The 16,249-nt window shown below is 37.4% G+C and overlaps 1 protein-coding gene across 1 annotated transcript in view; it reads right to left on the bottom strand.

Moving 5' to 3' along the window:
• The window catches only part of pibf1 (progesterone immunomodulatory binding factor 1), a 186,768-nt gene that overhangs the window by 55,053 nt on the left and 115,466 nt on the right, over window positions 1-16,249 (bottom strand). Inside the window, exon 14 of the mRNA XM_039745337.1 lies at window positions 14,538-14,640. Coding sequence (XP_039601271.1) covers window positions 14,538-14,640 — 103 coding nt within the window. The remainder of the gene's footprint in view (window positions 1-14,537; window positions 14,641-16,249) is intronic.

Below are 16,249 nucleotides of genomic sequence, written 5' to 3'. Positions count from 1 at the left end.
GGATTTGCTTGCGAGTATTTAGCGACAGTATCCATATGAACTTGTGGATGTGCTTGCGAGTATTTAGCGACAGCATCCCTATGAACTTGTGGATGTGCTTGGGAGTATTTAGCGACAGCGTCCCTATGAACTTCTGGATGTGCTTGCGAGTATTTAGCGACAGCGTTCCTATGAATTTGTGGATTTTTCTGTGAGTATTTGGCAGCAGCTGCACGAAGTTGATTCCATCTGGCTGTATGAGAAAATCTACCACGACGTCTGATACACCTCCTTTTTACTGTGTTCTCATAGCTTGGATTGCCGGTATAATAATCAGCTGGATTTGTGTTGAAGTGACATTCAGCATGTGTCAATCGATGTAAGCATACAACCGGCTTCATCAATAACTTCGCATCCAGCTTTTGAGAGTTCATAAACATCAAAGTGTCCACTACTCAAATTGTCACCTGTGAATCTAAGATGTTTAAGCGGCATTGACGGTTCTCCAAAGGTGTAAAATATTTGCCTATTTCGGGAACACTTGAAAGCGACAACCAAACAATTCAGCGGCAGCCATCAACTCACATAACAGAACCATAGGTGAAGGGCTTAAGCATTTCAGTCTTATAGTGCTCCTGTATACTATAATTATCTCCTGTACCATCATCAGTCCATACTTTGAACCTATCCCAGTCATTTAATACATAAGACACAATGTCCTTGCAGATATCAAAAGTGAGCCTGATATGTGGACATGGACACCACTCGGTAAGTGATAGTTTTTTGATTGATGGTGATTACGTCGATAGACATTTTAATAGGGGTACAGTTGGAAGAATAAAGGTAAATGGGTACTTGATCAGTAAACAAAGTATAAAATATCTACACAATAACTATAACAATCATAACAAATGAACAATAAAACAGCTCAGAACCCGTGGATTAAATAAAAAGGTTGCCTCGTTGGCGAAGCAAGGAAAAAGGATTTTCTTATATGTCATTTGTTTATAAAACAGCGCAGAACCTGTGAGAAAGCTGCTTCACAAAAAAACTGTCGAGCACCTAATATGGGCAGGCAGTCAGGCAAAGAAAGTGAATGAAATAAGTATAATTGTAATAAACGAACAAAACGACAGCAGAAAAGCCGCGGATTAAATAAAGGAAATGGGTACTTGAACAGTAAACTAAGTGTAAAATACGTACACAATAACTATAATAATCGTAACAAATGAACAATAAAACAGCGCAGAACCCGTGGATAAAATAAAAAGGTTGCCTCATTGGCGAAGCAAAGAATCACTTTATGATTTTAGTTCATAACCAACCTCATTTACCTATAGCCAACGTAGCTTACTTACTATAGGCAATATTTAGACACAATAACTTGACCTTAAATAAGTACTGTGAGTAATTATTTAAGTATATGTTGTCTATTAACTCTTTGCTCATGAAGAAAAAAGTACCCTGTGTGACATTTTTAATGACTCCAGCTTTTTCAGTCATGCTCATTTCATTCACAGTTTTCTATTCCATTCTAATGGGGTTTTTTTTCAACGTATAGTTTTGGTCATCTCTAGGGACATTCAGTGTTCTCCCCAGAAAGTTTTTCCAGCCGGGTGGCAAGAAAAAGTAGCCAGGCGGGACGGGATGGGGAAATTTGGTGGTGGGGAAAATTAAATTTGTACTATTTTTATCAGTTAATTATTATTAATTTTCCAAAGCTCAATATGACTTCCTTTTTTAAGGTTTGACACTTGTGCCAGAATATTTTTATTAAATTTAAGAAGTATCCAATTCAGGATCCTGCAACCCTAACAAAAAATTCAAATAACAATTGTTATGACATAAACCAAGAGGCACAAGTATTGTCGCTGTCGGGAAGAAAAGTGAAAACAATGAAAAAAAGTATAGGAAACCTAATGAAGAAAAATTTAAAAATATTCTTCAAAGCCAATTTGCATATACAGAGGGTGTTTTCAGTTAAATATTTATTCTTCTTTTCTTCCTAGAGGCCCAGATGTCTGAAGCTTTCCCATAATCAAAGTCCCCAGGATCTGGGCCCTCCAAGGAGATCACTCATCGTACACTGTCGTAGTGACTGTACTGCAAAGTCATCAGAGAGCCATCTAGTGTCACTGGCCACTTTCAGCTTAATCTGGGGAATGTTCAGAATATTTTGAATTTCTGTTAAACCAGCCATCCTAACTGAAGAATTTTGGAAGAAATAGAATAGCTGGCTTAAGATGTTCAGTTTTGTTAAGTAAGGTACAGCAGCTGCTGCTTGGGCACTTGCAAGGGCCAATTAGTGGTTTTACACAGTGGCAGTTGACCAAGAGTCCAGATGTTTTATCTCTAAGCAGTTTTGCCACACCTTCATAACAGCCGTTCCATCTGACCCTAGTCAGACTAGATTAGAAGTTTTCAAGCCTAGAATGTCCATAGTCTCACTCAGTGTGTTGGTTATAGTCTCCGCTTTGCCGTCAATCATATTGCGGGTTGATACAAAACTAACTCTGACCTCTTTAGTGACCTGGCAAACATATTTAATGTAAATAATTAATTGTTTTACAACTGAGATGTCTGTGGTTTTAATCACACAGAATACTGAAAAACTTTTGTGTGTATATTTTTCAGTATGTTAGATTTCTGATGCTAAGACATCCAGCAGCACTTGTATTATTCTTTCAGAGGTGCAATGTGCATTTTTACCAACATTGAGATGTTGTAAAAAGGAACAACCTATTTCTTTACAGTGTTCCAACAGCTTTTCAAACAACGTTGTATGTGGCAACTCATTTTTTGCCAAACAATGCATGGACCTTAAAGCTTCCACAAAGGCATCTCTCTGTAAGTTATTTAACACAGATATAGATCTTTCAATTTGACTGATTCCAGTTTGCTCTAGTACACGCTTTTCTAAAAGGTCAGCAGAAGACTCAATGTGCGTTTTACTTTTTTCATGGTCCAGCAAGCTTTCTTTTCGAATTCCTGTGTATGGCACGTTATACCCAAAGTAACCCCTCCTTGGGGGGTGTTTGTTTGAGTATTTCATGCACAATGAGCACCACATAACATTTTCTTTGACAATTAGCCAAACAAAATCTTTAAACCATTGTTTGTTTATGCCGGATAAGCGGTGGTTAGATTTATTAATTGGCAGAGTGTGTGCTGAAGAGACTTCCCCTGATGGACCAGCCTCTGCAATGTCTTTGTCTAAAATTGTCAGATGAGAAGTTGACACCGTACCTTCATTAGTTTGTGTCGTCTCTTTTCTGAAATAAATGAGCAGTGTTGTTTTCTGAACACTTCTTTTGCCCTGTTGGTAAAACGTTTGAAAAAAATTTAAAGTATCTATGAATAAGACTTTTGAGTGGGAAAGAGAGCCTGTTGGATATTCAATTGACACTTGCACTACGGCAGGTACGCATTCTCGACATTTCCACTTTAATCTCGACATAAGTGTCGAGAATAAATAAAGTCGACATTTCCACTTTATTCTTGCCGTTTATCTTTAGACTAAATTCGACATGTTGACTTTATTCTCGTAGTTTGTCATTAATGTAGAACATTGTAAACTAAACTTCATCTAAAAATGAATGTTTAATTTACTAGATTTTCTCAAACCCCGTCATAAGTTATGTATTAACATGTCAACTTTATTCCCGTCATAAGTGTCAAGATTAAAGTGGAAATGTCGAGAATAAAGTCAACATCTCGACTCTATTCTTGACATATAGTTTTTTTTTTTTCTTCACTTTGCCCGTATTTTTTTTTCTTCACCGTGGCCCTAATACGCTTCCGTACAAAACCCTCAGCAATTCAGTGACAAAACTTTTGCTCAGGACACAGTGTGTGAGTTTCTGCACACTTTTTGCAATATGGACACAGGTCCAAATATAAGTAAATATAAGAACGGCAGATGGGGTCACTTTAACCAGGAACCACAGTGAGTGCTACAAGGATTTTTGCACACAGAACACACCTAATGCTTAACCAACTGTGTGTATATAAATATATATATATATATTATATATATATATATATATATATATATATATATATATACTCACCTAAAGGATTATTAGGAACACCTGTTCAATTTCTCATTAATGCAATTATCTAATCAACGAATCACATGGCAGTTGCTTCAATGCATTTAGGGGTGTGGTCCTGGTCAAGACAATCTCCTGAACTACAAACTGAATGTCAGAATGGGAAAGATGATTTAAGCTATTTTGAACGTGGCATGGTTGTTGGTGCCAGACGGGCCGGTCTGAGTATTTCACAATCTGCTCAGTTACTGGGATTTTCACACACAACCATTTCTAGGGTTTACAAAGAATGGTGTGAAAAGGGAAAAACATCCAGTATGCGGCAGTCCTGTGGGCGAAAATGCCTTGTTGATGCTAGAGGTCAGAGGAGAATGGGCTGACTAATTCAAGCTGATAGAAGAGCAACTTTGACTGAAATAACCACTCGTTACAACCGAGGTATGCAGCAAAGCATTTGTGAAGCCACAACACGCACAACCTTGAGGCGGATGAACTACAACAGCAGAAGACCCCACCAGGTACCACTCATCTCCACTACAAATAGGAAAAAGAGGCTACAATTTGCACGAGCTCATCAAAATTGGACAGTTGAAGACTGGAAAATGTTGCCTGGTCTGATGAGTCTAGATTTCTGTTGAGACATTCAAATGGTAGAGTCAGAATTTGGCGTAAACAGAATGAGAACATGGATCCATCATGCCTTGTTACCACTGTGCAGGCTAGTGGTGGTGGTTTAATGGTGTCTGGGATGTTTTCTTGGCACACTTTAGGGCCCTTAGTGCCAATTGGGCATCATTTAAATGCCATGGGCTACCTGAGCATTGTTTCTGACCATGTCCATCCCTTCATGACCACCATGTACCCATCCTCTGATGGCTACTTCCAGCAGGATAATGCACCATATCACAAAGCTCGAATCATTTCAAATTGGTTCCTTGAACATGACAATGAGTTCACTGTACTAAAATGGCCCCCACAGTCACCAGATCTCAACCCAATAGAGCATCTTTGGGATGTGGTGGAACGGGAGCTTCATGCCCTGGATATGCATCCCACAAATCTCCATCAATATGGGTCAACATTTCTAAAGAATGCTTTCAGCACCTTGTTGAATCAATGCCACTTAGAATTAAGGCAGTTCTGAAGGCGAAAGGGGGTCAAACACCGTATTAGTATGGTGTTCCTAATAATCCTTTAGGCAAGTGTATGTATATATATATATATATATATATATACACACTAGCAAAATACCCGCACTTCGCAGCAGAGAAGTAGTGTGTTAAAGAAGTTATGACAAAAAAATGATTGTCATTGTAATTGTTTTGTCACTGTTATGAGTGTTGAGGTCATATATATATATATATATATATATATATATATATATATATATATATATATATATATATATATATATATATATATATATATATATATAACTGCTATAAACTGCTCAAAAAAATTAAAGGAACACTTTGAAAACACATCAGATCTCAATGGGAAAAAGAAATCCTCCTGGATATCTATACTGATATAGACTGGGTAATGTGTTAGGAACGAAAGGATGCCACACCGTTTGATGGAAATGAAAATGATCAACCTACAGAGCCCTGAATTCAAAGACACCCCAAAAATCAGAGTGAAAAAATTATGTGGCAGGCTAGTCCATTTTGCCAAAATTTAATTGCAGCAACTCAGACTTGTACGCAGCACTTTGTATGGCCCCTGTGTTTTTGTATACATGCCTGACAACATCGGTGAATGCTTCTAATGAGATGACAGATGGTGTTGTGGGGGATCTCCTCCCAGATCTGGACCAGGGCATCACTGAGCTCCTGGACAGTCTGAAGTGCAACCTGGTGGCATTGGATGGACCAAAACATAATGTCCCAGAGGTGTTCTATTGAATTTAGGTCAGGAAAGTGTGGTGGCCAGTCAATGGTATCAATTCCTTCATCCTCCAGGAACTGCCTGCATACTCTCACCACATGAGGCCAGGAATTGTCGTGCCTGTAGCGGTCTGTGTGACCCTCCATGGATATGCCTCCTCAGACAATCATTAACCCACCACCAAACTGCTCATGCTGAATGATGTTACAGGCAGCATAATGTTCTCCATGGCTTCTCCAGACCCTTTCACTTCTGTCACGTGCTCAGAGTGAACCTGCTCTCATCTGTAAAAAGAACAGGGCACCAGTGGTGCATCTGCCAATTCTGGTATTCTATGGCGAATGCCAATCGAGCTGCATGCTGCTGGGCAGTGAGCGAAAGGGCCATTAGAGGAAATGGGGGCCCTTGGGTCACCCTCATGAAGTCTTTCTGGTTGTTTGGTCAGAGACATTCACACCAGTGGCCTACTGGAGGTCATTTTGTAGGGCTCTGGCAGTGCTCATCCTGTTCCTCCTTGCCCAAAGGAGCAGATACTGGTCCTGCTGATGGGTTATGGACCTTCTATGGCCCTCTCCAGCTCTCCTAGAGTAACTGCTTGTCTCCTAGAATCTCCTCCATGCCCTTGAGACTGTGCAGGGAGACACAGCAAACTTTCTGGCAATGACACGTATTGATGTGCCATCCTGGAGAAGTTGGACTACCTGTGCAACCTCTGTAGGGTCCAGGTATCGCCTCATGCTACCAGTAGTGACACTGACTGTAGCCAAATGCAAAACTAGTGAAAACAGTCAGAAAAGATGAGGAGGGAAAATGTCAGTGGCCTCCACCTGTTAAACCATTCCTGTTTTGGGGGTCATCTCATTGTTGCCTCTCTAGTGCATCTGTTGTTAATTTCATTAACACCACAGCAGCTGAAACTGATTAACAACCCCCTCTGCTACTTAACTGATCAGATTAATATCCCATAAGTTTCATTGACTTTATGCTATACTCTGATTAAAAAGTGTTCCTTCAATTCTTTTGAGCAGTATATATATATATATATATATATATATATACACACACACACACACACACACATATACATACATACATACATATATACACACATATATATATATATATACACATACATATATACACACATATACACACACACACACACACTCATATATATATATATATATATATATATATATACATATATATATATATATATACACACATATATCTATACTAATAAAAGGCAAAGCCTTCACTCACTCACTCACTCTTTGCTGAGTATATATATATATACACATATACATATATATTCATATATATACACACACATACATATATATATATATACACACACATATATATATATATATATATACACACACACACACACACACATATATATATATACACACACACATATATCTATACTAATAAAAGGCAAAGCCCTCACTCACTCACTCACTGATCACTAATTCTCCAACTTCCCGTGGGTGGAAGGCTGAAATTTGGCAGGTTCATTCCTTACAGCTTCCTTACAAAAGTTGGGCAGGTTTTATATCGAAATTCTACGCAGTAATGGTCATAACTGGAAGCAGTTGTTCTCCATTTACTGTAATGGAGATGAGCTTGAACGCCGTGGGGGCGGAGTTTCGTGTGACATCATCACGCCTCCCACGTAATCACGCAGTACATAGAAAACCAGGAAGACCTCGAAAAAGCGCTGAAGAAAACATGCATTATATAATTGAGAAGACAGCGAAACAATAAGAAGCGAGCGAGTGACATATACACATGAGCTACTTCGGAAACGAAGCACGATGTAAACCTACACTTTAAATTAAGTTCATAGACAGGCTGCCGCTGGCGGTTGTAATTTAGTGCCTGCCCATATAAGGCCGTCCGTCAGCGGCAATCCAATAGCAAACTCCCACTAAATATTCACGGGTGAAGGACTGTGTTTATGGAGAGGAAGATGAGATGGTCAGGGTGGTGTTTGACACAAACTCAGCGAAACTGCGAGAGAAAGTTTTAAGTGCCAGGACTAAGGTAACATTAAATAAAGCTATGGACATAGCACGAGATGGCACCAGCACAGCTGGGAACCTTCGATGCATGTACACCGAGTGGCTCACGTGAACTGACGAGTGCACAGATAAAAGGCAACAGTTCCAAAGAGCTGAACAAAACCAATTACACAATTGAAAAGGCAGCAAAAATATGAAGCGCCTGATAAGCATATTCATAAATCCAACTACTGCGGAAACAAAGCACACGTTGGAAAAAGTCAATGTCCCGCTAAAGGAAGACAGTGTAAAAAAAACCCGTGCATGCAGTGTGTCAGGTCTCAGATAAAGAAGAAGACGAGCTGTTTATTGATGCAGTAAGAAACGAATCGATGAATGAAACCTGTCATCTTTACAACGATTGACAAACACGGAATGTAACTTGAACACAACACATCCTACAAATACGAACCTGATTGAAAGAAATAATGATAATCAAATCCTTGATGACAGCAACACTCAGTAACACTCACAAAACAAATACTGTATATTGACAGTCATGTTACGTTATTTTTAAAATGTTCCCTTTTCTTTTTCTACCTTTTTAACACACTACTCGCTGCGATACGTGGGTGTGTATATATATATATATATATATATATATATATATATATATATATATATATATATATATATATATATATGTATATATATATATATATGCCAATCTACATACTCGAATAATGGATACTTTATTCACCATCAATGATTGTTTTGGTAAAGCCATACTCAGTGTATTCATTAGATGAACGGTAAAAAAGTAACAGAGAGGGAGGATGCAGGCTGTAGTGCGACAACTCTATTTGAATTGCGCGATCACATTTGAAAAAATATATCTTTTCAAGTTCTATTTAGTCCATATGTGTCAAACTCAAGGGCCGCGGGCCACAACCGCCCGGCGATAATTATATCCGGCCTGCGAGATCATTTTATATACTGTATTATTGTTATTAAAGCCCGGGTATATGAAGCGCTGGTAACACAATAAACTACAGATCCCATAATGCAGCGCTTCAGCTGCCTTGCCGAACAAGTTATTGCGAAGCTAGCTCACACGATGCTGAAGAGAAAAGTTGATTCTGAAAATAGAGCCTTTAAAAACCGATGGGAGGCTGAGTATATGTTTACTGAACCCGTGTGTCTCATTTGTGGAGCTAATGTGGCTGTAATTACAGAATTTAATCTAAGACGGCACTATGAGATAAAACATCAGGGTAACCTGAATGCAATGCAGAAGATACTGAAAGCAGCATAATTAAATAAGAATCTGCACAATCACAAAGTGATTTCAAGTGAAGCTGCTTTTATGGGAGACACAAATGCACCAAGTGCACCTTGCCCCACTTTCCCTGTTGCCAAGTAATGTTAAACCAAGTCGTCACTACGGTGTTCCCAAAATACGCAATTTGCTGATAAACTGAGCGCACTGAGTTTGCACGGCGCTTTGGTGACTTTGAAGAACAAAAAAAGTCCGTCTACATGCGGCTCGAACCTTGTGCATGTTTGGTAGCACATATCTGTGTGAGAAGCTCTTCTCAGTGATAAAGACTAACAAAACAGCACACAGGAGTCGCCTCACTGATGAGCATCTGCAATCCATCCTGAGAATCTCCACAACACAGAACCTCACACCAAACAGAAACGAACTTGTTGCCAAAAAAAGATGCCAGGCGTCCAGCTCTAAAATGACATATGAGCAAAGACAACTGAATGATTTGATTTGTTATTGCTAAAAGGAACACATTTTATTTATATTTCCAGGTTTTGTTATGCAGCATGTTCATATTTGAATTTGTATAATTTTGACAGGATATATTTTTATGGAGAGCAAAATCTTTTGGGATATTTAAAATCTAAGTTTATTTTTTATATAAAATTACATAAGAGTAAAGAAATTTGAATGTTTGTTCTTTTAACGTTTACTGTATTTCTAACTTGTATAATTTAGACAGGATATATTTTTATGGAGAGCAAAATATTATAAGTTGTTTAAGGTTTGAGTTGATTTATTCACGAATAATATTCCTGTCTGTTTTTACCATTCCTACCTAAGATATTTCTGTCGACTAAATAAAAATTCCTTCTATTTAAAATTTAAATACAACTTGAACAAATACGATAGTTCATAATCTCCACGCAGACTTGCACGTAAGAGCGGGAGTTATCTGTTTTAACAAGCAGCGTATTGCACTGATACGAAATAGCTGTGTGTGTATATATGTGTGTGTATGTATATGTATATATGTAGATATATATGTATGTATATATGTGTGTGTGTGTGTATATATATGTGTATATGTATAGATATGTATATATATATATGTTTGTGTGTGTGTGGAAATATATATGACAACAATGCTCATCACTCACAACAGTGACAAAACAATTACATTGACAATCATGTTACGTTATTTTCAAAATGTTTCCTTTTCTTTTTCATTGCTTCTTTAACACACTACTTCTCTCTCTGTAGCTGGTATTTTGCTAGTATATATATATATATATATATATATACATATATATATACATATATATATATATATATATATATATATATATATATATATATATATATACACACACATATATATATATATATACACACATATATATATATATATACACACATATATATATATATATACACACATATATATATATATACACACATATATATATATATATATACACTGTATATAGCAAAATCCCCGTGCTTTGCAGCGACGAAGAACCTATATCTATAGATATACAGTGGGTACGGAAAGTATTCAGACCCCCTTCAACTTTTCACTTTTTGTTATATTGCAGCCATTTGCTAAAATCATTTAAATTAATTTATTCCCTCATTAATGTACACACAGCACCCCATATTGACAGACAAAAAAATGAATTTTTGAAATTGTTGCAGATTTATTAGAAAAGAAAAACTGAAATATCACATGGTCCTAAGTATTCAGACCCTTTGCTCAGTATTTAGTAGAAGCACCCTTTTGAGCTAATACAGCCATGAGTCTTCTTGGGAAAGAAGCAACAAGTTTTCCACACCTGGATTTGGGGATCCTCTGCCATTCCTCCTTGCAGATCCTCTCCAGTTCTGTCAGGTTGGATGGTTAACGTTGGTGGACAGCCATTTTTAGGTCTCTCCAGAGATTCTCAATTGGGTTTAAGTCAGGGCTCTGGATGGGCCATTCAAGAACAGTAACAGAGTTGTTGGGAAGCCACTCCTTCGTTTTTTTAGCTGTGTGCTTAGGGTCATTGTCTTGTTGGAAGGTAAACCTTCGGCCCAGTCTGAGGTCCTTAGCACTCTGGAAAAGGTTTTTGTCCAGGATATCCCTGTACTTGGCCTCATTCATCTTTCCCTCTATTGCAACCAGTCGTCCTGTCCCTGCAGCTTAAAAACTACCCCACAGCATGATGCTGCCACCGCCATTGCTTCACTGTGGGGACTGTATTGGACAAGTGATGAGCAGTGCCTGGTTGTCTCCACACATACCACTTAGAATTAAGGCAAAAAAGTTCTATCTTGGTCTCATCAGACCAGAGAATCTTATTTCTCACCATCACAGAGTCCTTCAGATGTCTTTTAGCAAACTCCAAGATAGAACTTTTTGGCCTTTTTCCGTACCCACTGTATATTGGTTTGCTATGTACTTTACAAGAAGAGAGCTGCTGTACACTCAGCCGCACTATACAGACTGAGCTGACGCTGAGAACAGAGACATCATTTCCTGACGCCCTTTTTTCTGATATCTGACAGGCTGGTTTCACTGGACTTTTTTTTTTTATTTTATCAGACCTCCTCTTGCCCACCCACCTCCACATCCTCTTTGCTTGTGAACTGCCGCTCCACTCCCGCTATTAGCATGTACAGCCCCCTCTCGCCCACCCACCTCTCCATACTCCTTGCTACTGTATTAAGCTGCTACACCCACACTAGTACCATATACAGCCCGCTCTCGAAACCCCACCTCCCCATACTCTTTGCTTGTGAACTCTGCTATGCTTTGTCGCCGCTATTAGCTTTAACAATATTTGCCCACCCGCCCGCTCGTCCCTTGCCATCTCTGCAGATCATTAGATCTGCCTGTGCCTACAGATCTGCGGCTGTCATCTCACAATGTCATACGAGATGACAGCCAGGCGCTCAACTAAATTAGCCGGGCGAAGCGCTAGGGAGAACACTGACATTGTTATACTGATACCTTCGCATCTTCTCCCCCTTTATATGATCTGTTTCACTCCATTACTCCTGTTATGAACCCAGTTTGTACATTTTATGCAAATCTTATCAAAGCCTCCTACTTTTCCTTCTCTCCTTTGGCCCTTTATATTCACTCTGCTCCTTCATTGCCCTGGAATTTACTTTAAGGATATTCCTCTGGTCTCCAAAAATCCAAATACTGAGCACATTCAGTTTAAATCTGTGCACCATCTACACATTACATCACGTAACCATTTTGGCATGGGAATTGCTCCCAGGCCCTTATGTAAACTCTGCTCTTTTAACAACTAAGGCATCTTTTCAACATGTACTGGGACTGTCCTGTTGCTCTCTTATGGTCTTTAGAATGCAACTATCCTAAGATCTTGCCTTTTAATTTCACTCTTATACCTCCTGTTTTCCTTCTTTTCGATCTGTCTGCACTAACTCTTATATACAGTGCAAACTTCTTTTTAAACTGGCTTTAGCCTCTGATTACAAGTGTCGTGATTATCTTTTTTCAAATCTATGGAAATCCAACTTTTACAATTTAGTGCTTTTGGAACATTCAGCATGTTGGATTAACAGCTCCAATGAGTGGTCAGCTGCTACTGCTGACTGGATGGCTGTATTCATAGAGATGTGTGGGTTGGTGAGTTGGGAGTGGGTCCTTTATATGATTACATACAGTAAGTCCCCTACATATGAACATTCAAGTTACAAACTTCCAGAGATGTGAACGTCATGTCCAATAAATTAAAAATTACTGTATTTAATAAGTAAAAATTGTAGTGTAACTTCAGACTTCATGGCAGGCTCCTAAGATAGTTTGTGTGTCTGGCACTAGGTGGAGCTCAAAACCCACTCTATTATTGCTTACATTCTCAGTCATGTGCGTGTATCCTCTACAAGTGGTTGTGCTTTTGGTTGTATCTCTGCTTACATTGAGTTAACGCACTTAACTTCAAGCACAAGATGTCTGGAATTAAGTGTGTTCAACAAGAACATCTGGACACAGTTGAAAACTTGTTAAGGATAAGTTCTTCAATCAGAGAATCACATTAACATGGCATACATAACCAAGAAGTGAGGTGGAGCATAGACACAATAGGGGCCTGTGGTCAGATCTTGTGAACAGCTTGTTCTCACTGACTCTAATGTATGAACTTCAAAAATTAGCATCCCATCAGGAGCACCGCAGGCATAGCACAGGCTTTTATTTTGATAAAGTCAAACTGGAGTTAATGCTAGAAGTATTTTGTTGTCATGGTTTTTTTAAATGTAATTTTCGCTTTAAAACCTCAATATCACATCAATATTGAATACTTTTCTCAATATTGTATCAATACTATCTATCAATATTAATTGATGGGCAGTAAATGTTAAGTGATGATGGCATCCAATTGTTCACTTTGTGTGTGGTGACCGAAAGTGGATTTGAAGACAATTATAGTATAGGCTTGTTCACTAGTAGTACGTGAGTCTAACCTACCAAGATCAGCTGATGGAAAACAATAGGAATACAAAATAACTTTCAGTTGTTAGTTGTTAAAATGCACTAGAAACCATTTCCTAAGAAGTCACCACTGAAAGATCTCCTTGGAGATCAATTATTAAATCAGTGGCACAGCAAGAAATTTAGATGTGCAGACAAGTGTTTCCTATGGCACTGCAATGGTAGCAAAAAATTTCTTCAAAAAGTTCAGTGCTGTCCCCACTGGACAGAATACATCCATTAACTCCAGCAACCTCTGTTCCAAGTGAACACGTTTGTTATTTCAATTACAGGAGGTATTGTGAATGACAAAAAGTCACTGTTCCTACCTGAAAATGTAGATCTACTTTTGCTACTTATATCAAAATGTTTTTGATATCTTAGGATGAAAAAATGATTCAGTGTTGCACTACCACACAGATTTCAAGATCAGCACGTAGAGATCAAGATAATCAAGTTCAGCAATTAGAGAATTAGAGTTAATTGTAACATAAATCCCAATGTACTGAAGGCATTAGAAATTAGTAATAAAAAATAACTGAACATACTAAATTGATAAACATTCAGGTACTGGATAAATCAGAAACGCATTAATGTAATTTAAATTTAGTGTGAATGGTACAAGCAGTTTAGAAAAATGGAAGAAAGAAGCAAAGATAAAATACCAACAAATAGACACACAACTTGCTTTAATTATGTATTAATAATTAAATAAAATATAAATTAGATGAACAGAACTAAAGAAGATGAAAGCATTACTTAAAATGTACTAAAATAAAATAGTTACAAACATTTCTCTAAAAAAAAAAAGTTTTTGAGGCTTCCATAAAGGGAAAGAAAGGGTATAATAAATTTACCTCTCGGGAAACTTGGTCAGTCAGTGAAGACTGGTGCATCAAGTCTTTTCTCAGTACAGTATTTTGTCTCTCCAACTGAAGCAACCTTCTTGCTAAATGCACACTATACAAAACAGAAGTAAATATAGCAAAATACAAATAAGGTATACATAAGTACTATATAAGGCTACAAAATACAGTATACACTGGATATAAAAAAGTCTCAAAAGATGCATGATAACTGATGTCTGCAATAGCAACAACACAGAAGTTACTAAATATAACAGTTTAAAACTGGTCACTATATTAAGAAAATGGTGGCAGCAAAAAGTTTGACCAAAACAAGAATATTCAATTATAATTCAATTTCATTCATTCTTATTTAGAAAACTTCTACTTAAAAGCTTAGCATGTAATATAATTACAAATAAAGTATGAATAAAAGAAATGCAATCTAAACAAAAAATAAGGTCAAAACAAAAATAATACAATATACATAAAAATACATACCTTCCCACATGTTTTATATATGTACATTTTTTTGGTTGTTTATTTCTTAGATGTACGAACTAGCTATGCTGCCAATATAAATGGGTTGAAATCTTTTTTTTTTCTTTCGATTTTATTGAAATCACACAACATTACATATAAATAAATAAATTTTTACTAAAATAGGATAGAAAACAAATCAAACCCTACCCCTGAGTAAGACAGCTAAGCCATCAGAGTTAAACTTAAAGCTAGTAAAATAAGTAAATAAATTAATAAGTGAATATAGATAAATGAAGAAAAAGAAAAAAAAGAAAATGGGGAGAGAATCTGCTTCCTCAGTGCTTTAAAAGCTTATTCTAAAATTTTATTGATTCGATCCTGCCAGGTTTTGAAAATGTTCTGCACAGCTCCTCAAAGTACAAATTAGATTTTTTCCAGTTTCAAATTGTATATAACATCAGTTAGCCACTGACTTAAAAGAGGAGAGTTAGGATTCTTCCAGTTGAGCAAGATAAGTCTACGTGCCAATAGCGTAGTAAAGGCAATTACAGTTTGTTTGTCTTTCTCCACTTTAAGCCCATCTGGGAGTACCCCAAACACAGCTGTTAATGGGTTAGGAGAGATTGTGAAACCAAGGCTGTCTGATAGGCATTTAAAGATTTCGGTCCAGAATGATGTTAATTTGGCGCCGGGCCCAAAACATGTGGCCCAATGAGGCTGGATTATATGTACATCTTTTAAGAAAAAGCATAAATGAATATAGATTTGTTGCTAATGAAATACCAATTGCCCAGATAATGAAATGAACGAGGCAATGGTAAGTCTTGCAGGAAATCAGTGGGTAATAATGTCTGGGTTAGAACAGTAGACGCCTGGCAAATAAAACTGATTTGCTTACCTTTTGCTGATAACTTCTTAGCAAAGACAGCTTGGTAGAAAGTTAATTTACAAATATAAAATGGGTAGATAATGGGTTGCCGGAAGTAAACAGGAAAACTGAGTGGCAGTTACAACTCAAATCAGGCCATGCAATTATTTTAAATCAGCAGACAGGGAAATCAACATCAGGTGCAAGTTTATTAATATTAAAAACATTATATCCCAAATCGCTGAAACTGAAGGAGTTGCAGACAGAATAGCAAGACTAGTTCTAAAAATTACCAAATTGACATAATTCAAATTTATGTTCCAACATCTTCACATTAAAACAAGGAGATACTAGAGTTTTTTGCTTTGATTTT

This window comes from Polypterus senegalus, chromosome 2 (genome assembly GCF_016835505.1).
Source record: "Polypterus senegalus isolate Bchr_013 chromosome 2, ASM1683550v1, whole genome shotgun sequence".
In the NCBI taxonomy this organism is placed as follows: Eukaryota; Metazoa; Chordata; class Cladistia; order Polypteriformes; family Polypteridae; genus Polypterus; species Polypterus senegalus.
This window is presented reverse-complemented; position numbering and strand designations above follow the sequence as displayed.